The sequence below is a fragment of the Mirounga leonina genome, unplaced genomic scaffold (genome assembly GCF_011800145.1).
Source record: "Mirounga leonina isolate KUSES-001 unplaced genomic scaffold, KU_Mleo_1.0 Mir_150, whole genome shotgun sequence".
Taxonomy (NCBI): Eukaryota; Metazoa; Chordata; class Mammalia; order Carnivora; family Phocidae; genus Mirounga; species Mirounga leonina.
The window spans coordinates 35,321,023-35,344,694 of record NW_023270374.1 but is presented as its reverse complement, the minus strand read 5'-3'; the positions used below and the strand labels follow the sequence as shown (position 1 = coordinate 35,344,694).

Genomic DNA, 23,672 nt, shown 5'->3' with positions numbered 1-23,672 from the left:
TCAGAATTCAAGGAAGGGCCAAGAAGGGTGAGAGCCCTGGACCCGCATTTCAGATCAGTTCTCCCCAAGGGGCACCATGGGGACTGGTACAGGTCTCCAGCACCCATGGTATATCTATATCCTTGGTTCCAACCGCCTGAGCCAGGACCCTGCCTGGTTCTTCTACTTCCCTGTAAAGCACAGACATGACAGGGGAGGGCCGGGTTGATCAGGATGCACTGGGATTCGGTCCCCGGGCCCCATGCAGAGCAGCTCCTCTCTCAGCCGGCTTATCGCCCAGCTGATCCCAGCAGTTCTGCCCAGAATTGTCCTGTGTTTTGTATCCCGTGTTTGCCCCTGGGCCTGGGGAGCATCTTTGCTTGGATTGGGGGGATAGCTAGGAGGGTAACTCATCCCCAGAGCCAACCGGTGGGCCCTGGGGCAGGGACAGGAGCTCAGGGATGCTAGCTGCTTCTGAACGCCATTCCTTCTCTGGAAAGTGTCAAAAAGGTAGGCTCTCTGTTCCATCGGACTTGTGGTCCCTTCCTCTGTGTGTGTGTGACGGGGGGAGTACACCGAGCACCCCCCTCCTTGGAGAGTTGGGTCATGCAGATCAGACTGCCTTGGCATAGAGGAATCCTCTGCAGGATTGCATCCTGCTGGGCCTGCAGAGAAGTGCCTGGGGGGTAAGTTAAGATGGCAAGACCTGACCACGGTCGCAGGCACCAAAGCCGTAGGCCGGAGAGCCAGCACGGGCAAGGGTACTGCGCCTGGTCCAGCCATGGCGAGTACGAGGAGGGGCAGGTCTTTGTGTTCCAGGATGGAAGCCAGTACTTCAGGGCAGGACCCTCACGCTCCAGGAGGGACTCGGTGCTTCCCGTGGGATCCAGTGTTCCGGATCGGACCTGGTGCTCCAGCAAGCACCTGCGCCAGGTGGGATTTGGTGGGCTGGGGGAGCCCAGAGCTCCAGGTGAGACCCGGTGCTCTAGGAGTGACCAACTGCTCCAAATGGAACCCAGCGCTCCAGGCAGTACCTAGTGATCCACGCGGCACCTGATGCTCCAGTAAGAGCCCGTGCTTTAGGCAGGACTTGGTGCTCTAGGTAGTTGGCACTGCAGGGCAGATCTGGGGTTCCATGTAGGACACGATGCTCCAGGGCATGTCTCAGGAGCCTGGGCTCCATGCCTGGGTGTGTGACACTACGTGTCTTCTCTTCAAGAGGAGACACAACTGCACGGAGGGTAAACACTAGACTTGACACCTAAGAGTGTGTGAAATCCTAATGAGACAAGGAGAAACACAGAGAAACAAAGTTGGAGGCACACAGTAGGGAGATGTGCAAAGTTACTGCAGGAGAGAGAGGAAGATTGTTTGATTCAAAGAGAGCTGGACAAACACAGGGAGATCCACACCGGTGTCTGGACACAGACATCACAGCATCACTCAGGCCGTGTCTTCTTGGATGTATAAAGATGCGAGTGGCGGTTTCTATGGCGAGAGCTTCCTCCCACGCAGGCTTTGGCCTTCACCTGGCAGCCAAGGGGCCGGGGGTAGGGCCTGGGACCCAGAAAACCGGCCCGGGCCAGGAATGCGCGGACCTAAGTCTGGATGAAGAGGTGGAAGTTGGTGCGCGTGAACTCGTGGTGGATGCTCTCGAGGAGCGCGTCGGTGTCGGCAGCGGGCTCGGGGGCGCCCGGGGGCCCGGGCCGCAGACTGTACTCCGGGGTGTAGGTGAAGGAGAAGGCGCTGGGGTAGAAGAGGCCATCGGCGCGCACCAAGCTCACGGGCACAGTGATGGGTGTGCGCAGCCAGCGCCAGTCGCTGCCGAAGGCGGCTATGTCGGGCGCCACGCACACCAGGGACCGCGGGCTCCTGGGGTGGCACCGAGGTTAGGGCTGCAGCGACGCCGATGACGCGCACCCGCCCGGTCCCCGCGGCCCAAGGGAGGCGCCCCCTATACCTGTACATGGTTTCGGCCTCCACGTCCCCGAACCACACCTTGAGCCCCGCGTGGAAGTTCTCACCGTGGAGTTCCAGTGTGGCCACGTCGCCCCCACCGCTCAGCTGGGGGAGGGAGGGAGTGGGTGCCGTGGCCGAGAGCCGCCTGCTCTCCCTCGCCAGCCCCTACACCACACCCACAGTCAGATCCCCGCCCGCCAGCGCCCGCCTGCGCCCAGATTTCACCTCCAGGGTGCTGATGAGGGGCACCGGAGTGACTGGCTCCCAGGTCCATGCCAGGCTGGTGCTGAAGGAGAACTCCACCGACTCAGTGCCGATGATGGTCCAGCAAGAGCTGTCGTTGAGCAGCGCCCTGTTTGCCTCCTTGGGGCAGGGGGAGGCCTGGGAGGAGACCCAGGGGATGGTGGCCACCAATACGGGGGAGCCAGCATAGTGCCTGAGCCTCTGCATTCCAGGATCCAGTCCTAAGCTCCGAGCTTTACCTGCCCTGCGTGCGAGCTTGGACAAGACCCTCCCGTTCCCAGAGGTAAATAGGTTCGCTGAACTAGTTGGTTTCTAAAGGTCTATTTTCTTAGGATTCTAGAATCCTTTTTTTTTTTTTTTAACATTGTGCAATTCTACTCTACAGTTTTAAATTCTTTGGGAGGGAATATTGCTCAATGATAATGTTATTTTCTACACATTGGGATTTTATCTCAACATTCTCTGACAATATTCTTTTGGGAGTTGTACTGCTTAATAATAATAATAATTTTCCACATTCTATAATTCTATGGCTTAACATTTTATGATTTTAATGCTCTTTGCACAATAATACTCAATACTATTACTTATTGCTATTTTTATTTTCATTCTATAATCTTATCTCCAAATATTCTATGACTCTAATATTCTTTGGGAAGGAGCACGGCTCAATCATCTTCATTCTCAGATTCTGTCCTGATAGTCTACGATTCTAACATTCCCTGAGAGGCAGTATTACTCAGTAAGCAAGAGTCATTATGATGATGATGATGATGATGATGATGATCTTATGATCTATGGTTCTCTGTGTTCTGGCTTTCTAGGATGCTTGGTGCCAATACTCTCTACCCCTCACCTGGAATTGCACCACCTTGTCTGTAGCCAGGCATAAGTAAGTGCCAAGCCCTCCAGGAGGATCACCAGGAAACTGGAATGCACACTTGTGCAGTTGGGAGATGGGCTCGTCCACGTCGAGGAGCGCGCACTGCTTGGCTACTTTGCGGATGATCTACAACAGAAGTGGTGCAGGGCAGCCAGAGGCTGCCCCCCCCCCCCCCCCAGCTAGCTTTCTACTATCCAATAGCCATGTGAGCACTGGCAGGTTCTCCTCCCCCCACCCCCCACTGTCCACACTTTGCCGCCATCCAGCCCCACAAAGCACTAAGTATCCAGAGTGAGAACAGGTGTCTTTATGACTGCCCTGCCCTTGTGGGTCATACCTTCCGCATGAATCTTTGGGGATCGCCCCCAGGTATGCCCTCCCTTCTCATACCATTGGAGGTAGCGTGACGCCTGTGACCGTGCAGACAAGTCGCACTAGGGAGCCATAGCGGACGTAGCCCTCTCGAGGCGGGAAGTCCCCTTGGGAACAGTGTTCATCAGCTGGCATGAAAAGAGGGAAGGGAAGGAAGGAAGGTTTCAGGGGTTCCAAGCTTCTGCCCCCAGCCCTGCCCTCCTTGCTTCTGGCTCCAGCCCACATCGCACATGGGTCTTGTGGGTAGGGTCAGCATGCACGGAGGGGTCATCTGTGGCCATCCTTGAAGATGTTTGCTCCTGGGGTGGGGTTTGAGATGAGGGGAGAGGGCTGGATATCGGAGCCAGACTGGCTTGGATGAGTCACAGACTCACTGGGACTTTTGGGTAAGCCTCAATTCCATGGGCAGAGTTGACCTTTCTCGAGGGGTTACAGTGAAGGTGAAGTGAACTCAGGCATGCGAAGCGCCCAGCCCCAGGCCCGCAGCTGCGGTTACCCAGGTGGAGCGTGAAGGCAGCCCACTGGCGCGCACTGGCCACGAACGCCCCGTCCTCCACAGAGAGGTAGCGCGTGGACACCGTCTGGGAGCGCAGGCGGTTGAAGAGGGAGACTTTTGAGCCCGAGGATATGCACACTGTGAGGGGAGGTGAAATCAGCACCCAAGCCTGGCTTGGTTCTTTGTACTTGCCAGACAATTTCTGGTCCTCTGTCCCCTGTGTCAGTCCCCTCCTATGCTCACTGGCCTAGACACACTGGGCCTATTTCATGGTCATTTACCTAGTACCTGCTGTAGTCCTGCTTTTGAACTTTGGCCGGTTCATTTGTGCTGCCCGGGCATCCTTCAGTTCAACAAATAATATTACCAAGCGTTCACCAAGTGCTTACTTTTGGGCAGGCACTGTGCTGGGTACTGGGCACCAAAGGGTGAATCAGACCCAGTTTTGCTCTGGAGGACTTCACATTCTCAGAGAGGAGGGGCCTAAATATAAAATTTCAAAATGATGTGGTAAGGGGTGGGTGAAGGAGGGCTTCCTGGAGGAGGTTATACTCTCAGCTGGGGAGCAGGAAGTAGGTAGGAGTTGTTCAAGGCCTGCATAAGCAAAGACCATGTGGTGTGAAACAGCAGTGTGATATTTCTAGGGCTTGACCCTGATCTCTTCCAGCTTATCACACATACTCAGAGCCATGGTTTTGTTTTCTGACTGAGCTTTGACCACCTGGGGAGAAAGCACTGGGTCATCTCCCTCTCTCCCCTCCCAGTGCTAGGCATACTGTAGGTGCTCAATTTATACTTAGTCCAAGTTCCCATCCATTGGATAATGATGATAGCTAACATTTGTTGTGTGTCAGGTACTGTTTTAAATGCTTCATATGTGTTAGCTCATTTGATTCTCTCAACAGTGCTCTGGGGCAGATATTATCTCTATTTAAGAGAACAACTTGCTCCATATCGCAAGGCTGGCGAGTCAGGATTCAAACTCAGGCCACCTGGCTTCAGAATCTGAGCTCCTAACCATCACACTCTAGCACTTACCTGATGCCAAGGGCCAGACAGAGTACTGCCTCAGTCTGAGACGTTCTACGGGGTTTTCAACAGACAGAAGGTAAATATGATGTAGGGGTAGGACCTGGGCTCTGGGGAGGCATGCTGACTCAAGTTCAAATCCTGGCTGGGTCTCTTCCTAGCTGGGCAATCTTAGCCAAGTCATCTGGATGGTGATAAGCCCCAGTAGTTCATTAAATGAATGGGTGAATGTTCCAGACCTCATTTTCCTCATCCCTGACGTAAGAACAATGATAGTACCCACTTCAGAGGGACCTGATGAACATCAAATAGGATGATTCTTGTTCATGTCGGCCAGGAAAGCTCCACCTTCCCCTAGGTCTTCCTCCACCTCCCTGCCGGGGTAGTGGTGGTGTCCTCACTGTTATTCAGGCCCTGCCCTGTCCCCCTGCCCCCCATTCTCAAAGCCTCCAGCCCTGGGATTTGTCACTTGGCAACCAGGGCAGTATTTATTTCAAACTGTCTCTTTGATAAGCGATGTGTGTCTTTCTCCCCTGCTAGGCTGTGGGTTCCTCCAGAACAGACACTCGTCCTTACTTTACAGGGACCCGGCATCCAGCACAGAGCCAGGCCTACATCAGGCACTGAATAGGTATTTTTGACTAAATTTCCGTCACTTTTAATTTGTCTTTAGCTCAGCACCTGCCGGCCATTTTTGTCCGCTCTGGACGCCCCCTCCCGCCGCCTTTCCCAGGGTCTGGGGTCGGTCCCCTTTCCTCTCTGCGCTTGCTTCTCTAGCTTCTCATTCGCGGACCTCAGCCGCACCCGCTCCCCCAGACCCCGCCCCTCTCTCGGCTCAGACTCCACCTCTCCCACTCTGGCCCCACCCCTCCAGTCTAGGCCTCCGCCCTCCCCAGTTCCGCAGCTCCACACCAGGTGGCACGTCCCCGCCCCGCCCGGTGGCCACGCCCCGCCCGGCTCACGGTCGGTGTTTTTCAGCGACTGCTTCTTCTGCGAGGGCTTCGAGATGACCTTGATGAGGCGGCTGTGGAAGGTGCCCAGCTCTCGGCCCCCTCGGTGCACCAGCCGCAGCACCAGCCGGAAGTGCTTCCTCTTGTCTGCGTCCGAGATGTACAGGGTCTTGGCGCAACCGAATTCCTACGGGGGCGCGGGCGCGGGGCCGTCTCATCCCAGCCCTCCGCCACCAGGTCTTTGACGTCTGCCCCATCAGACGTGACGTGAAGCAGCACGATCCCAGCTCCCGGGCTCACCCTCGAGGCAGAACCCCGGTCCCCCCCGCCTCTCCACCTATCGCTTGGCGTCTTCGGGGGTGAGGGCGTGTGTAAAGGAGCCCTCCTCGCCGAGGGAGGGGCAAGGATGGGAGCAAGAATCGGACCGTGTCCCGTGCGCTCTCACCCTGGAGTCCGGCTGCTCTTCAAAATTCAACTTTTGCGTCTCGGCGGCGCTGCCGGACGCGCCGTCCAGTCCCATGTAACCGCAGACCGTGGGCCCGGTTTCCCCTGCCTGGTGGGCTGGAAAGGGACGCGAGCGGGCTCAGGAAGGACTCAGGCGGCAGACAAGCTGAGTTCTCGCCGCCAGAGGGCGCGGCGAGACTGCGCCTGCGACCGGCCCAGCTGCCAGGCCCCACTGTGCGGTCCCCCAGCCTAGGGAGGCGCCCGGCAGCCCAGGAGTCCGCCCTCACCTTGGCCCTGCATTGGCTTCACCCTCCAGCCGGGACCTGCGAGGTAGACACAGGGCGGGGGGCAGAAGAACCTGCGGAGACATGCAAGCAAGTGCTGGACTCGCACGTCCATCTCCACTTGACCATCCCTAGACATCTCAAAGGCAGCATAAATGGGGCAGAGTCCCTGATTGCTCCTCCACTTTTCCCACTGCCCTCCCGGGGCTTCTTCATGACTGTGGACCCCATTAACATCTGAACCTTCTTTTATCATTGCCTTCACTCAACCCATTAATCAGTCCTGTCTCCTCCACATTCAAAACACATCCAGAATCCACAGGTCTCACCACCTCCACCTTAATCCCAACTGCCATCACTTTTGCCTGGACCACAGCATCAGCCTTCCCACGGCTCTCTCTGCTTCCACCCCGCCCCCCCACCCAACCTGCTTTGCACGAAGCAGTCACACTCTCTTCTTTCTTTAAAAAGCACGAGTCGATCATGTTACTTGTCTTCCTAAAATCCTTCGGTGGTTTAAATCCGAAGTCCTCACCTGATGTAGCCCCTGCTTTACCTCTCCGACTTTATTCCCTGCAACGTCCATCTCCTTTCCTAATTCCAGCCCCTCTGACTTCTTTTGTACCAGGACAGGCCAAGCTGGTACAGCCTCAAGGTGTGTGCATTTTCTTTCTAATTGGAACACACCTTTCCTGGATTTTCTCCTGTCTGGCTTCTCTTTCAGTTCAGATGTCACCTCCTTAAAAGACCTGTCCACCATCGTGACCTTTCTAGCTAACGTGCCCCCACTTCAGTTTCTGCTACATTGTGCTGTTCTATCACTCTTCTAGCTCTTCTCTCGATCTGGAAGGATCTTGTTCACTGAGGGGACTTTGTGGTCTGTCTCTTCCCCACTACAGTGAAGATGCCTTGAGAGCAGGGGCTGTATTTTTCTGGAGCTGTATGCCCAGGGCCCAGCACTGTCCAGAGAGCCTGGCACCTGATAAACACCCACTAAGTAGTTGTTGAATGAAAGAAGGAATGAATGGGTGGGTGAGTGAGGGAGTGGGGACTGTAGATTCACAGGGAGGTTCCAAAGTGGGGGCTGGTGGGGGCTGAGGAAGAAGGCTCCTGATTGGCCAAGAGTTGAGCCCTGAGCCCTCCCCAGGGTTCTCAAAGGCCCCGAACTGGGAGGCAAGCATAGAGTGGAAGGTGGCCGCTTGGAAGGGCTTGGCACTTACCGCTTCTCATTCCCATAGGACTTCTGGGCCACCTTGGCATGCAGGATCCGCACTGTCTGCTCACACTGTTGCCGCAGGCACTGGCGCACGGCTTCCCTCAGCACCGGGACCCGCTCTGGGGAGGACCTGGGAGTGGGGGCAGGCCGGCGGCTGGACAGCAGTGATTGTTAAGGGGAGAGGTGGCATGGAGCCCAACAAGCAGGTTGAATGAAATGCATAGGGGGGAGGGGCTAATGTAGTTCTGCCCCACTCGGGGTCAGGGAGGGGAAGCATTAGGCAAGAGAGGGGATTTGGGTGTAAGTCATGGGTTAAATATTTAGGCTGCCAGGTACTCAATGAGGCCTGCACGGAGCCCACCAGGACCACCCAGGCGCCACTCCGCAGGCCTGGCGCCATGCCCCACGCAGCCTGCAGCACTGGAGAGAGGCCCCAGGGGCACAAAGGCCACATCTGTGCCGGCCTTGGGATGGAGACTATGTGAGGCTGCATGGTTTCCTTGTATTTTGAGGGGGCGCACCCCAGTGACCTCTTGATGCTGGGGAGAAGAGTTTTGCTGGACCCCCTGGCCCAGAGTGCTCTCTTGCCTGCCCTCAGAAGCCTGGAAACATGGAAGCGCCCCCCAAACCGTGTCCCCAGAACCCAGGGGGAACATTTGAGCCCTTTGGGGTTCAAGGGGGTCCTAACCCCCTTTCTCCCAAGAGAAGGGCCCTGTTCCTGTTGCAGCGTTCCTTCCCTTGCTTACGGGGCCTCCACAATCCAGGGACGGGGCCAGACAGAGCCCAGCGGCCTGGGAGTTTTGAGGAGCGAGGGTGGTGGGTGGGCCCAAGACTTGAGCAATCGCGGAGAGATCGGGTGGAGGAGTCCGCGAGGGCAGAGATTTGAGGGACCACCACGTGGGGCCCGGGAGCCATGAACCCTGCGGCTGCTCTTCTGAACCCTTCACCCTTCGCGCAGGACCAGAGTCCCGGGCCTCTCCTCACTCCCGAAGCGGGCAGCGGAGGGCAGCACCCCGTCCGCGCCCTCGGAAGCGGGGCCAGGCAGCCGGCGGCAGGAGCCAGGCCCCGCTCCGCCCCTTGGGGCTCTACTCCGGGAAGGGCCTCGGAGGCTTCCGACGCATTCCGGCGGCGGAGAGCGGAGCCGCCCAGCCTCCCGCTGGGAGCCGAATTCCGGCCCCGCAGCTCGCGCCGCCGGCTCCCGGGGTGGCAGGAGCAGGGGCGCCGCGCTGGCCCCGCCCCAGCCCTCGGAGGAAAGGGGATCGCTCCCTGCCGGTGGGAGGGGTCGCAGCGCGCGCTCCCCCTCCCCATCGCCAGCCCCGGGTTAAATGCGGCCGCCGCCTCCGCTCGCTCCAGCCGTCTGGCCGTCCCCACCTCGGGCACGCTGCCTGCGCCGTTACCTGGTCCAATTGCCCGGGAGGCTCTGCCCGTCGGCTCCGCTCTGCGGCCGCGCCTCCGAGCTGTCCGGCAGGCTCAGGTGAGTCAAAGGGCCTGGGGGCGCTGAGGGGTCTGCGGGGGGATCAGGCGTCAAGCCAGACCGGGCGACCGTATTTAACCGCGGCTGTGCCACTGACGGTGTCCCCATCTGACTTGCAGCGGCCTTCTTCACTTCTGTGGGGTCCTTTCCAAGTTGAGCCCCCACCAACAAGGCCACCACGGGGAGGGGGACTTTTCCCTTAATCTCCTCCCTCGAGGAACCGCCAAGAACGTCCCCACGGTGTTTATTCTTCAGCCAACTCTTGAGTTATTCACAGACCTCTCCTGCCTTTCGAGCCCAGTCTCCCCACTCTCAGGCATTTCCGAATCTTCCTAACTTTAGGATTAACCCCTCAGAGGAGCTCGGGGGGGGGGGGGCTCTAGTGTCAGACCTGTCACCACGTTGCCGTGTGACCTTGGGCAAGACACTAGTCTCTGGACCTTATTTCTCCCTGCGTGGAACGAGAGGGTTGGGAAGGTGATGGACTTTGAGGCAGTCTCTATTTTGACTCTCTAGGAATCCCGCGGTGGCGGTGCGCGCCAGGCGAGACGTGGGTTCAGGCCGAGAGCAGGATAAGGGGGAATCCTAATCAAGATTTGGGGGCCCAGAGGCTTCTGCAGGTGGGAAAGAACAGGAGGTGGCAAAGGCCCCATTGTCCTGACCCCCATGCTCCCCAGAGGTGCTGGCCCTGGCTATGGCCCAAGCTAGGGAAGGCATTCTGCACCCTCCGGTTTCCAGCGGCAGCTGACACATCTGGCTTACTCAACCTCCCACCACCGGCCCTGCCAGAGGGATTTTTGTTCTTCTACCAGGCCTGAAAGGCGAGGGCGGAGAGGATCGGAAAGGCCGCCTGGAGTGAGGGAGCTGCAGGCAGCCGACCTTGCTCAGAATAGGCCCATTCACGGAATTGGGGGGTGGGGGCGGGGTAGAGGGGCTGCGGTTGGGTTAGGGCAGCTGGTCCCCTCTGCCAAGAAACAAGCAACAGAAAAACGGCTAAGGCAGCTTCAGCATGGGGTGGGGGTGGAGCGGGGTACAGAGCAGTGGGAGTGAATGTAAGGAAAAGAGGTTTAGTGACTCCTAGGCGCCAGGTTGCTAGGCAGCCAGGCAGCCCAGAGGGGAGAAGGGGAGCCAGGAGTCCCAGGTTCTAGTCGCAGTTTCCTTTGCAGCTCGGCGGGCAGCCTTCTTGGGCCTCAATTTTCCCATCTGTACACGGGAATCCTTTGGGATTATCAAGGGGCGTCGCCAAGGGCAATGGAAGAGTGAGCGCTCACCTGTTGCCCGTATAGGGTCCATGGCCGCACTCGGGCCTCACTCACCGCCCTCCGGGCGCATCCAATGCAGCTGTCCCCGGAACCCTGTGCGCCCCTGCTCCTCGGCCCTCGTGCGGGATATATCCTGCCCCGGGCTTATCTCCAAGGCCTCCGGGCTCCTGGCCACTGTTTGCTCTGGGCAGGGGCACCTGCTAGGCAGATGTGGGCTTCCCACGGCCACCCAACCAACGCAGCCAGTCCCAGGAAGACGCCCCCTGGCGGCCTCTCCTGAGAGCAGGAGGGAAACAGAGGTGCCAAACTTGCGTGGTGGGTTTTGGCCTACGTGCTGCGGGTCCCCAACCCCCCAGCCGCGTGAAAGGGCGCGTCTCTCCCGGCGGCCTGAGGCTGGGCGGTGCATGTCTGAGTGTGTGCGTGCGTGTGCGCGCGCGCGTGCGTGTGTTGGAACGACAGCCACATAGAAGCGCCTTGTGTGAGGAGAGGAGGGGGTCGAGGTGGGGAATGGCTGGCTTTCGTCTGCAGACGTTCTCCCAGGAGGAGAGCGCGTGGAACGGATCTTTGGAACCACTTAAGCATAGGACGGCACCGTGGCGAGAATTGCCGAGAGGATGAAATGTCCGAATGCATGAAAAGCTTTTAACACTGTGCTCGGTATTTAGAAAGGCATTTTTTCTTTTTCATTTATTTTTGTTTTTGTTTTCTTTTAGGGGGCCTTTTTCTTTTTAAATGTTATATTTTTAAAATCTACTTTCTATTTATTTTTTATTCTGCAATTCTGCAAAGTAGAATTCCTTGTATTTCCCAGCACTGTAATGCAGTACTTTTTTTTATTATGACAAACTTCAAACATACACAAAGGTAGAGAGATTAGTAAAATAAATCCATGATCCTTCTCCCCCTCCAAGTGCCCATCAGCCAGAATAAGAGTTCCGTAAATATTATTGCTTTGCTTTTTTCCTTGCACCCTCCAGGATCCGACATTTCCGTTCCCTGCCACCCAAGCGCCATGAGGGGCCTTCTTTGCTCGCCACTGCCCATGTTGCTGTTTCTTCTTCAGCCCTGGGAAACCCAGCTCCAGTTTGCAGGTGAGTGGGGCTCAGCCCTCACCAACAGGGGGAAGGGAGCAAAAGCTGGTTCTCCGTCTGCAGCCAGCTAGGTCTGCTGGGGAGAGAAAAAGCAAAGGCTCTGAAATCATAAAGGGGCGGGGTTCTAGTTCACAGCTTCCCCTCTCTGGGACTCAGTTTCCTTATCTGTAGGATGTGGCTTAGAGGTGACAAAGTTGGGCTCATGCAAAACCGCCCATTTGGTGTTTAATTTTAAAAAGTTAATTGAAAAATCAGGAGACTTCACATACAATTCCCGATTTGGGACTTCTCTTGAAAAATCCAAAGATCTGTTAACTTGGGGTCCACATGGCTGCATGGCAGCATTTGGCTGGAGGAGGGTTACAGGTGTCCGCCAGCCTAATCCAACCAGTTCACTCATTTATGTTGCCTGCCTGGTCCCCTATAGACATTTGAGTTTGCCACATCCCTTCGTCCACTCCCGAATTGGAGAATACCTCCTCAGAATAGCCCTAAGAGCTGATAGAGAATTGGGGGAAATCTGGCCCAGGCCCTTAGCAAATGCTGGATGAGTGAATATATCTAACTCGCATTTGTTAGGTTAATTCTGTGCTAGGCGCTGTTAACGCCGGGATAGCACTATTTCGCCCTGGGTTTCCCCGGGGATCTCCTCCAAGATGAGGTTTTGCAGACCTAGGAAAGTCCTTCCTGATCTCCTCGAAGGTCCCAGGTGTCGGTCGGGGCCCCTGGATTTGGTGTTCGTGATTGACAGCTCGCGCAGCGTGCGCCCCTTTGAGTTCGAGACCATGCGGCAGTTCCTGGTGGGCCTCCTCCGCGGCCTGGACGTGGGGCCCGATGCCACGCGCGTCGGCGTGATCCAGTACTCGAGTCAAGTGCAAAGCGTCTTCCCGCTGGGCGCCTTCTCGCGCCGCGAGGATATGGAGCGCGCCATCCGCGCGCTGGTGCCGCTAGCTCAAGGCACCATGACGGGGCTGGCAATCCAGTACGCCATGAACGTGGCCTTCAGTGTGGCCGAGGGCGCGCGCCCCCCGCAGGCGCGCGTGCCGCGCATCGCTGTCATCGTGACCGACGGGCGGCCCCAGGATCGCGTGGCTGAGGTGGCGGCGCAGGCGCGCGCCCGCGGCATCGAGATCTACGCAGTGGGGGTGCAGCGCGCCGACGTGGGCTCCCTGCGGGCCATGGCGTCTCCCCCGCTGGACGAGCACGTCTTCCTCGTTGAGTCCTTCGATCTTATCCAGGAGTTTGGCCTGCAGTTCCAGGGCCGGCTCTGTGGTGAGTTAGGGGAGCGCTGGAGCGAGGCGCGGACCCCGCAGCCGCTTAGACGCCCCTTCCCACCTCCTAAATAACATCCGGTCCCGGGAGGCCCCGCCCACTCTAGCGCTAGCCCCGCCCGCCAGATGGTGGAGCGGCGCTGGGCTCCCTCAGGCTGTGTCAAATTCCAGCTCTGCCCACTTTTGCTTAGGCTTCGCCCCCAAGAAGCAGCATTTAGCGTGCCTGCTCACCCGGATGAGCTGTTGTGGTTTACCACAGGCCTAAGGTCAAACTCCAAAATCGCCCCTCGACACAGAAAGCACCGCCTTTCAAAGCTGAGAGCAACGGCCCGCCCGAAAGAGTCATGTCCCGCCCACATGGGCATGGCCCCGCCCACCCTCCTTTTAGCTCCTCCCACAATGCTGCAGGTCTGTTCTAGTCACACCTTGATTCCCCCCACCTTGATTTAGTACCTCTCCACCTCCTTACCTTACCCCTGTGCATTCCCGCCCTATCCCATTGACGCATCTAGCCCGGTGACCCCTTCTGAGCCTATTTGTAGGAGCTACTCAGGCCCTATTCTTTCCCTAAGCCCTCCCATCTGGATTGGCCCTCTCAAATGAGGCTTGTCCCCTCTAAAGCTGTCTTCAAGCTTGGTGCCTGCCTCTGACCCCACCCAGCATTTTCTTGTTGGAGGGTTCTGCCCATCTGTCCCTCGCTGATTCTACTGTTGTGTGTCCTCAGGAAAGGACCTGTGTACTGAGGGGGGACACGGCTGCCAGCACCAATGTGTCAGCGCCCCAGGCACGTTCCACTGTGCCTGCAACCCTGGCTACCAGCTAGCTGCAGATAACAAGAGCTGTTTGGGTGAGAGCTGCCCCTGCCCTGCAGTCTCACTGCTCCTGAGTCTTCTGTGGCTCCCCATTGCCCCAGCATCAGACCAATGAGTCTGGAAGGGCTTTTGGAAGTAAAAGTTCAGCGCCCTTACTTTATGGGTCTAAGAAAGGGAAGGTATTGCCTGCAGCCAAACAATTCCTTGGTGAAATCTTGACTCCTAAGGTTAAGGGTGCTTTCTACATCATTGTCTCCCTTATTTCAGGCTTGCCTCCTACCTGGCTACAATATGCCTCCCAAACTTGTTTATGAATTCTCGCGTACATATCTTCTTACTGTTTCTGTTACTTAGACACTCACTGTTGGGGTCTTCAGTTAGGGTCTCCATACCCCTCCCCACCCCTCTATATACATTGCTCATTTCTGCTCCTGCATCTCAGCTCTTTCTGGACTGCCCTTGCTGCTTCTCTCTGCAAATGCTTTGAGTCCTGGTTCTTCATTTTGTCTCCTAAAAAGCTACGGCACACTATGCCTCCCGTATAAAATTGGGATTTGCTTTTTTCTGTGACTGTGTGTCCACTCCTTTGATCATGAGGCAGCTACCGTTCTCGGAGTGCTGATTTAGCATTGGACAACGCACTTGAAGCTCTCCATACATCATCTCTCAATCTCACGACAACTGGGGAAAATAAGTCATGTGTTCCCAATAATGCAGATGTCAGCTGGGGTCTTCTTATTTCTAGAACTTAGAAAAGACTGGCTTGAAGCCTCATGTGATGACCTCTGAACATTTGAATCTTTCCCCAACATCTCCGGGAATTCCCCAAGTGCTTGCATTCTATGGTCACCTCTCACTCTGAGCTTCTGCTGAATTCATTTTATGGGTCCAGTTTCTCAACCCGCACATGCTGGTCTTGTTCTATGCATATAAATCAGCCTCTTCCTTGGTTTGCACACTTATGCACACAAGGGCATGTGTGTGTTTATATGTAAGTCATGCATATGTCCATTTTACTAAAGATGGGGGTGGCCAGAGGTGTGCATTACGTCTAAGTGAAGTCAAACATACGTACACAAAAGAAACACCTACTATTAATAATTTCGTATTAGATACCCTGATCCCAAAGCCCTGTCACCCCATTAGCAGTGATTTTTCACTGGCAACCTCAGCCCACACAGGTACTCATGCTCACACTCTCTCTCTTGCGCTTCCTCTCGCCACTCCCATCTCTTCTCTAGGAACCCCAAATTCTCACTTTTTTTGTGCAAGGCAATCTGCATCTCCCCAGTCCCTATTTTCCAGCTCTGGGCTGTCTTTGCACATCTACACCATCAAGATACTCAGCAGGCGATAGTTCCCTCCTTAGAAGGAAGCTGTAAATAGCAATTGCACTCTTCCATTATATTCCCATTTTGCAGATGGGTAAACGGAGGCTCAGTAGGTAGTGGCAGAGCCTGGTTCTCCTCCATAAGTCAGTGAGCATCTTGAGGGCAGGGGACCTGTCTTCTACAACTGTTGATTCTTGTTCTTATGCCTGGCTTAGTAACGGGCACATTGGGATGCAGCTGGGCCTTGAGTCAGGAGAGCCACCTGGGCCACTAAGAAGGAGGCCTGTGCTTGTAGAAACCAGAGATGCCTGGGTCACCCAGTCAGGATCTTGGGGGGTTGGGGCCCAGGCATAGGTGTTTTTAAAAAGCCCCTCAGATGGGGGGCCTGGGTGGCTCAGATGGTTAAGCGTCTGCCTTCGGCTCAGGTCATGATCCCGGGGTCCCGGGATCAAGCCCCACATCGGGCTCCTGGCTCAGCTGGGAGCCTGCTTCTCCCTCTGCCTCTCTCTCTCTCTGTCTCTTATGAATAAATAAATAAAATCTTAAAAAAGAAAAAAAGCTCCTCAGATGATTGTTCTGTTGGGGCTGAGAAGTGCAGCCCCACCCAGGGCATACGCTGACCTCACCTCTTCCTCAGCCATTGACCTGTGCACTCAAGGGACGCATGGCTGTGAGCACCACTGCATCAGCTCCCCAGGCTCCTATTTCTGTCGCTGCCGAGCTGGCTTTGTACTCCAGCAGGACCAGAGAAGCTGCAGGGGTGAGCACCCTACCACTAGCATCCTGGACTGAGGTCCCTGATGGCTCCAATCAGAAGCGACACCTTTGCTCTCTCTCTTCCTGCCCACCAGCCATTGACCACTGCAGCTTTGGGAACCACAGCTGCCAGCATGAGTGTGTTAGCACATTTGCTGGGCCACGGTGCCACTGCAGAGAGGGCCACGACTTGCTGCCCGATGGGAAGAGCTGTGAGGGTAAGGAGGGGTCTCTTGTGTTTGTGCAGAGGGGCAAGGGATCTTGGCTGGGGGAGTCCACCCTGACTCATCCTGACTTGTCTCTCCTTGAAGCCCGGGACCTTTGCAATGGTGTAGACCATGGATGTGAGTTCCAGTGTGTGAGTGAGGGCCTCTCTTACCGCTGCCTGTGCCCCGAGGGCCAGCAACTCCAAGCAGATGGCAAGAGCTGCAACCGTGAGTGATGGCTGGGAGGGTGTTCTGTCTGGCCCTGCCCCACTGCATCCTCTGAGCATCCTCGATTCTGCCCTTGCTGTGGCCCAAGGGTACGCTGTGAATGTGTGTGTGTTGGTGATGGTGGGGCAGGGAGTGGAGGGCATGCCGTGTCCTGCCTCCATCTCTTTCCCCTTAATCCTCTACCCTGCTGCCAAGGTTAATATCAAAAGTACACATTTGATCCTATTTCTCCCTCCCTCGAGAGTCTTCTGGGCTCGCCTGTGCTTACCCCTGAGCTCAGATGCTTTACCCCTGAGTTTTTCAGATGGTGGGTGCAGCCCCATTAGTGGATAATGAAATCAAATTAGTTTTTTTTTTAGAAGATTTTATTTATTTATTCATGAGAGACAGAGAGAGAATGAGAGAGAGAGAGAGAAGCAGAGGGAGAAGCAGGCTCCCAAGGAGCAGGGAGCCCGAGGCGGGACTCGATCCCAGGACTCTGGGATCATGACCTGAGCCGAAGGCAGACGCTTAACCGTCTGAGCCACCCAGGCGCCCAGTTTTTTTTTTTTTAAAGGAGAAAACAGAACTTATTGCATGAGGAAAGAGTAAGTATTGTTTCATGAAATTCAAAATTCGAGTGTGTCATTTTGTATTATTATTGTTACCGTGGGGTGTGGTCAAAATTTTGAAACTACTGCCTCACCTCGTCTCAGCCAAGCCCGTCAGCAGGTCTCCTAGCACACCTGCTCATCCTCGAGGAACAAATCAGATGTTGCCACCTCCATGTAACCTTCCTCGCCTACTCCAGGAAGGATGAATTATTCCTACCTTGGGGCTCCCTACGTGGCCCTCTCTTCGAGCACTTTCCTTGGCTGCAGCATAGGGCATGTCTGACTGCTCTGTTCTGTCCTGATTTCCTTAGGATCAGGGTTATGTTCATTTCCTGTTGAACCCCCTTCGGGGCCTAGCGAAGTCCCTGATTCAGAACGGGGGAGGGAACATTGTAGAGCGATTCAGGAGCATGGGTTTTGGGGTCAGACAGACCTGGCTTCAAATCCTGCTTGGCCACTGCAGAGAGGGCCACGGTGCCACTGCAGAGAGGAGTGGAGTCTGGAGCCAATCACCTTGTGCTTCAGAACCGAAGGTTATATGAACTGGGGATAATACCCAAGATTATTGGGAGGATTGAGAAAAAATATATGAAGCACCTAGCCCAGGACCTGGCACATGGTAAGCCGTCAAATAATAATGTTTTTGTTTTTATTTATTTATTTTTTTTATTTTTTATTTTTTTTAATAAAGATTTTATTTATTTATTTGAGAGAGAGAGAATGAGAGACAGGGAGCATGAGAGGGAGGAGGGTCAGAGGGAGAAGCAGACTCCCCGCCGAGCAGGGAGCCCGATGTGGGACTCGATCCCGGGACTCCAGGATCATGACCTGAGCCGAAGGCAGTCGCCCAACCGACTGAGCCACCAGGCGCCCTTGTTTTTATTTATTATTGTGACTGTTTATATATTAGCAACATATACTTTTTCAGTATATTATGGTTGATACATTTATTATTGTCATAAAGTTTTATTAACTTATTACTATTACTACTATTATCTAGTACAGTGCCTGGCACAGGAAGGACTACACGCACGGTACCTGTTACGCAATAAATGTGAATGCCCCGGTGGGGAGATGGTTGCCGCCAGGCCAGGATCTGGCGCCCACTCGAAGCTCCCCTCACTACGCAGGGTGCCGGGAAGGCCACGTGGACCTGGTTCTGCTCGTCGATGGCTCCAAGAGCGTGCGCCCGCAGAACTTCGAGCTGGCGAAGCGCTTTGTGAACCAGATCGTGGACTTCCTGGACGTGTCCCCCGAGGGCACGCGCGTGGGGCTGGTGCAGTTCTCGAGCCGCGTGCGCACCGAGTTCCCGCTGGGCCGCTATGGCACGGCGGCCGAGGTCAAGCAGGCGGTCCTGGCCGTGGAATACATGGAGCGCGGTACCATGACAGGGCTGGCGCTGCGCCACATGGTGGAGCACAGCTTCTCCGAGGCGCAAGGCGCACGGCCCCGCGCCCTCAATGTGCCTCGCGTGGGCCTGGTCTTCACCGACGGCCGCTCCCAGGATGACATCTCGGTGTGGGCCGCGCGCGCCAAGGAGGAAGGTGGGCTTGGCGCGGGATGCACCAGCCTGGGGTTGGGTTGGACGCCGGTGGGGGTCTTCACTGAGGTCTGGGGCGCCCCCTGTGTCCCCCCCCCCGCCCCCGCCCTCCGCCCTCCGCCCTCTGCCTTGTAGGCATCGTCATGTACGCCGTGGGCGTGGGCAAGGCGGTGGAGGAGGAGCTGCGCCAGATCGCCTCCGAGCCCGCGGAGCTGCATGTGTCCTACTCCCCTGACTTTGGCACCATGACGCACCTGCTGGAGAACCTCAGAGGCAGCATCTGCCCGGGTGAGCGCATCTGACTTCGCTCAGGGCCCAGCCGCCGAGCTTTCCCCCTTCTATCCAACCCTATCCCCTTGGTAGAGTTATAGCCAGGGGTTGGACTCACTACACAGAGCCTTGTTACTCAAAGTGTGGTCCGTGGACCAGCAGCAGAGGCTTGTTAGAACTGCAGGCATTTCCAGAGCTCTCCAGACCGAATGAATCAGATTCTGTACTTTACCAAGACCCTGGGGTGATTCCCAAGAACGTCAAAGTTAAGCACTAGACTGGGCTGGCTACCTGCCCCTCAAATTAGTGGGTGTTCACAGTAATTGGAGGAACTTTTTCAAAGGCATGCCAAACTCCTTGCTAGCAGAGTTACATCACATATTCCTTTAACGTGTTAGAATTCAACTACACAGACCTGGCAAAGTGGCAGGACTGAGAGTGTTCCAAGTATGCAGACATGTATTTTTTTTTTTTTTTTTACAATATCACCCATAAATTTAATCCATCCACTTCATCTGGTGCTCAGTTGAAGAAGAAGGGACCAACTCTATCTGTGAAGGAGAAGTGGGCTGTTGAGCCTGTGTGCTGTACTTTATAGGTCATATAGGGAACTTCTCGGGGGTAATTTTCACCGCAGAGTCTTTAGACTCTAACCCAGGCCAGAGATGTGACTCTTTCACATTACCAGGCCCTCCAGGGCTAGGTTCAGTAGAGCAGGGTTGGCCCAGAGAATCTATAGTTTAAAAAAAATAGTTTTAAAATATATATGTGTGTGTATACATGTGTGTATCTACACACAGGATACATACATACACATACACACCTACCTACCTCTCCCCCCCCCCCAGGCTAACTCTAATAATTAGCTAGGATATTACGGGGGCACTGGATTTGCTACTCTGTCAGGGCCCTTCCTGTCCTGACTCTTATGTCCCCTGAAGTGTGACTTTGGGCAAGTCACTTAACCTCCACCCTTACCATAACTTCTCTCTTCTGTAACAGGGGAGGGTGCTGGCTGCCCAAGCTTGCTTCCAGCTCTAAAATTCCTAGAGAAATCTGGGCTCTGTGGTTGAGGCTCTTCACCAATCAGCTCTATGACTTTGGGCAGAACTTTCCCTTTCTCTGGCCCTTGGTTTCCCCAGCTGTGAAGTTAGGAGTCTTTGTAGGACTGTTATCAAGACCATTGATGACATATCATACAGCAATTTGCTAAGGGTCCACCGAGACTAAGAAATCACTCTTAAATTGTAAGAGCAACTCTTTTGTGAAGGCCAAGCACCAGGTATTGTGCTGTTATATGAAAAAGGGCACATGTTTACAAAATTTTGGTGAATCTAAGATACCATCCATTGTAAGACTATCCATTATTATTTACTGCTAAGAAAAAATAGGTGCTGAATTTAATTGTAAGGCACATTTCAGAAATGTGATTGATTTCAGAAATGCTAGAATGTGTGTGGAGGTAGACTTGGATCAGTGGTTTTTTGTTTGTTTGTACCAGTGGTTTTTAAACATCAGTGTGCATCAGATTCACCCAGAGGGTTTGTTAAAACACCATTTGCTGGGCTCCAACCCCAGAGTTTCTGATTCAGTAGGTCTGAGCTTGAGTCTGATAATTTGCATTTCTTTTTTTTTTTAAGATTTTATTTTTATTTATTTATTTGAGAGAGAGAATGAGATAGAGAGAGCATGAGATAGGAGAGGGTCAGAGGGAGAAGCAGGCTCCCCGCTGAGCAGGGAGCCCGATGCAGGACTCGATCCCGGGACTCCAGGATCATGACCTGAGCCGAAGGCAGTCGCTTAACCAACTGAGCCACCCAGGCGCCCCAATAATTTGCATTTCTAATAACTTCCTAAGTGATAGTGCTGGTGCTGGTCCAGGGACCACACTTTGAGAATTCCTGGTCTAATTGAAATACACAATAAAGTCTACACTTGAGCTAGGTAGTACACTAGATCTTCCCTCTCTAATAAGGTATATGTGCCCACTGACTTTAAATTACTTTTAAAAAGTTAAAAATTTTAGTTCTTTAATCGCATTAGCCACATTTCAAATGTTAAATAGCTGCATGTGGCTTGTGTGTTTGGCACTGGGCAGACCAGAAACAGAATATTGCCATCAATGCCTGAAGTCTCATTTGGAGAGTGCTGCTGTCATTTGGACCCTTGCTTCTCAAAGTGTGGTCCACAGACCAGCAGCGTCAGCATCACTTGGTGCTTATTAGAAATGTGGAGTCTCAGCTCCTTCACCGTTCAGAATCAGAATCTATATTTTAGCAAGATGTGGTGATTCCAGTGAGCACTAAGGTTTGAGAAATACTCTTCTAAGATGTGTACACACACTCACATCCCCCATAGAATCCTCAGCACCACCCAATGAATAGCTTTTCTCACTGTATCCGTTTTTACAGACAAGGAAACTCAGGCTTAGAAAGGTTGAGTGAGTTTTGCAGTATCTCACAGCGACCTAGCTGGTATTCATCCCAGGTCTGTTTGAATGCGAAGCCCATATGCTCAGCCACAGGCGGGTGGAGGGGCGGAGGGCCTTGCCAGGGCCGGCTCGCCCTGCTGCAGATTCTCATTCCCCTGACTCTCTGCGCCCGGCTGGCAGAGGAGGGCATCGGCCCAGGTACAGAGCTTCGGAGCCCGTGCGAATGCGAAAGCCTCGTGGAGTTCCAGGGCCGCACGCTGGGGGCGCTCGAGAGGCTGACGCAGAACCATATCCTTTGGGCCCCGGGGCCCGGGGGCCCGGGCTGCGGGGGGCAGGGTGTAGGAACCCCCGAGACCCCCAGCGGCTTCCTTAACCGCTCACTGGCCCAGCTGACGGCGCGCCTGGAGGATCTGGAGAACCAGCTGGCCACCCAGAAGTGAGGGCCGCCAGGGCCGGGAGCCGGGCAGGGGCGCGGCCCCGCGGACTGTGCCCTCGGGGCGCCGTCGGGGCGCCGGGGCCGGGCAGCTCCGGGGCCCCGAGGACTTGGGCTGTCGGGGAGGGGGCGCTGGCGGGCTCCCAGCGCTGCGCTCGAGCTGGCCTCGCCTGGACCAGAAGCCGGACTGCGGGGGACCGAGGGGCGCGCTAGGTCCGCACGCCCTCGCTGCGTGCTGCGCTCATTCTTTGTTGAATTTCCTTTTTGTTTTCTTTTTCTTAAAAAAAAGTTTTCTTTTTCTTTTCTTTTCTTTTTTTTTTGGTTTCCACGGGGTCGGTTTGTGGGTCTTGCTGTGCCGCTAGGGGGAGGGGAGGCCAGACGCCGGTAGGTCCGGCGGCGCCCGGACGGCGGCTCCTCGGAGAAAGGCGCATTGTGCGGGGGTCGGGCTGGGGGGCAGGGGGCCGGGCGCTGCTTTCCCCCCTTGTTTATTCAGCCGCGAACAGACGGCTCCTTATGCGGGCTGCGGGAAGGGAGGGGGCTCAGCGCGAACCCTCCGGGTTTGAGCAAGACTGCGCCCCTCCATCCCCCAGCGGATGGAGCGCTTCGCTCTCTGGCCGTGCCTATCTCGTGGTGCCCCCCAGATCGGGCTGAAAAGCTGCTAGAACTGGGATGGGGAGTTGATGAGAAAGCGAGAGACAGTCATGAACCCCTAAATGGACGGGGTTGGGGCGGATAGGTGAGTGTCGCTTGGATTTTATCTCCCTCCTGCGCTACGAAGGAAGAAGAGGAGGCCAGGATTTGTGGCCAGCGCTGCCGCTCAGGCTGTGACCCACCCTCTTCATCCCCCGCACCCGCCAAAACAAAAGCAAAAGCAAAAGCCAACCCTCTATCAGGAAAGAGCCCAAGTGCATGTAAGAAATTGCTAAGATTAAAATACTCAGTTTCTCCAGATTTTGGCCGATTACTCTGGATTTGTTTCTTTATCTGTAAAATGGGGATTGAAACTGTTACCCCCAAGTGTGATGGTGAGAATGGAGAAAGTTATTCCAAGGCATCTGAACTGTGCCTGGTACTTATTAGGCCCTCAATGAATGGTAGCTATTAATCTTATAATAATAGTTAACGTATTTTGTCTTGGGCGTTACTCCAAGTGATTTGCAGGTGTTTTCATTTTATCCTCAGACAACCTTATGAGGTAGGAATTATCGCCTTTCTCATCCCCATTTCACAGGGAGGAAACTGAGGCATAGAGAGGTTAAGTAAGTGTTCCAAGGTCACAGAACCAGTAAGAAGCGGAACCAGGGTATATTAGTTTCCTAGGGCTGCTGGGGCAAATTGTCACAAACTCAGTGGCTTTACACGACACACATTCATTACCTTATAGTTCTGGAGGTCAGAAGTCCAAGAAAAGGGGTTGGCAGGGCTTCACTTCTTCCGAAAGCTTCTGTTTTCTTGCCTTTTCCAGCTCCCAGAGGCTACCCAATTTCCTTGGTTTGTGGCCTGATGTCACCTCCACCTCTCCTTCTGGCATCACACCTCCTTCTGTGACTCTGACCTTCCTGTCTCCATTTTACAAGGACGCTTGTGATTATACTGGGCTGACCCAGATAATCCACGCTAATCTCCCCATCTCAATCTCTGACTTCATCACAACTGCAAAATCCCTTTGCCACATAAGGTGACATATTCACATGTTCCAGAGATTAGAGCATGGACCTCTTTGCGGGGGGGGGGGGGCGTTATTGTGCCTACACACAGGTCTGAAACCCCACAGCCTGACCTCAGAGCAGACCTCTGAAGCACGTCTATGCCTGGCACCTTGCTAAGCTTGAAGAGGGAGAAACAGAATTGAGAAAAGCCCACGGTGGGGGAGGGGGGCGGGTAGCTCAGGGCTGAGGGGGTGAGGTGCACCTGACTATTGCTGCAGCAGAAGGAGGGAGGTGAGAAGGTGGAACAGGTGGGTAAGGGCAGGGAAGCAGGGAGAGATCCTGGAGGAGGAGACCAGGAGCCCAGACCTAGTCCATGGCTGGAGTTCCTGCTGGGCATGAATGTGTGTGGTCAGGAGTGACTGGAGTGTGGGGGAGCAGGAAGACTGAGATCTTCCCCACACAGGAGCGGC

The 23,672-nt window shown here is 55.0% G+C and overlaps 2 protein-coding genes across 3 annotated transcripts; one reads left to right on the top strand and one right to left on the bottom strand.

The window, feature by feature from the left end:
- Positions 1-652: 652 nt before the first annotated feature.
- Positions 653-10,622, bottom strand: RBPJL (recombination signal binding protein for immunoglobulin kappa J region like). Its single transcript, XM_035006400.1, has 12 exons — positions 10,601-10,622; positions 9,253-9,361; positions 7,860-7,985; positions 6,643-6,713; positions 6,357-6,472; positions 5,924-6,098; positions 3,933-4,070; positions 3,455-3,564; positions 3,038-3,190; positions 2,164-2,319; positions 1,940-2,043; positions 653-1,851 (listed from the first exon to the last, which is right to left on the bottom strand). The coding sequence occupies exons 1-12, from the start codon at positions 10,620-10,622 to the stop codon at positions 1,578-1,580; spliced, it is 1,554 nt and encodes a 517-aa protein (XP_034862291.1). The 3' UTR covers positions 653-1,577.
- On the top strand, positions 8,653-22,685 carry MATN4 (matrilin 4). 2 transcript variants are annotated; one of them, XM_035006398.1, is made up of 11 exons: positions 8,653-9,329; positions 11,569-11,682; positions 12,385-12,954; positions 13,678-13,800; positions 15,734-15,856; positions 15,948-16,070; positions 16,164-16,286; positions 18,010-18,423; positions 18,555-18,707; positions 21,301-21,408; positions 21,502-22,685. In XM_035006398.1, exons 2-11 carry the CDS (start codon positions 11,604-11,606, stop codon positions 21,558-21,560), a joined length of 1,875 nt encoding a protein of 624 aa, XP_034862289.1. In that variant the 5' UTR covers positions 8,653-9,329; positions 11,569-11,603; the 3' UTR covers positions 21,561-22,685. The 2 variants fall into 2 exon arrangements, with proteins under 2 accessions (XP_034862289.1, XP_034862290.1); XM_035006399.1 differs by lacking the exon at positions 15,734-15,856 and having other exon boundaries at positions 8,721-9,329.
- The last annotated feature ends 987 nt before the right edge of the window (positions 22,686-23,672 follow it).

Coding starts and splice junctions, on each gene's coding strand:
- RBPJL (XM_035006400.1), bottom strand. CDS start 10,622: ATGGACCCTATACGGGCAACAG. Junction 6,099..6,356: donor AAGAGCAGCCGGACTCCAGG/GTGAGAGCGCAC, acceptor GCGCCCCCGTAG/GAATTCGGTTGCGCCAAGAC. Junction 1,852..1,939: donor GAGGCCGAAACCATGTACAG/GTATAGGGGGCG, acceptor GTGCCACCCCAG/GAGCCCGCGGTCCCTGGTGT.
- MATN4 (XM_035006398.1), top strand. CDS start 11,604: ATGAGGGGCCTTCTTTGCTCGCCACTGCCCATGTTGCTGTTTCTTCTT. Junction 11,683..12,384: donor AACCCAGCTCCAGTTTGCAG/GTGAGTGGGGCT, acceptor ATCTCCTCGAAG/GTCCCAGGTGTCGGTCGGGG. Junction 16,071..16,163: donor CGATGGGAAGAGCTGTGAGG/GTAAGGAGGGGT, acceptor CTCTCCTTGAAG/CCCGGGACCTTTGCAATGGT.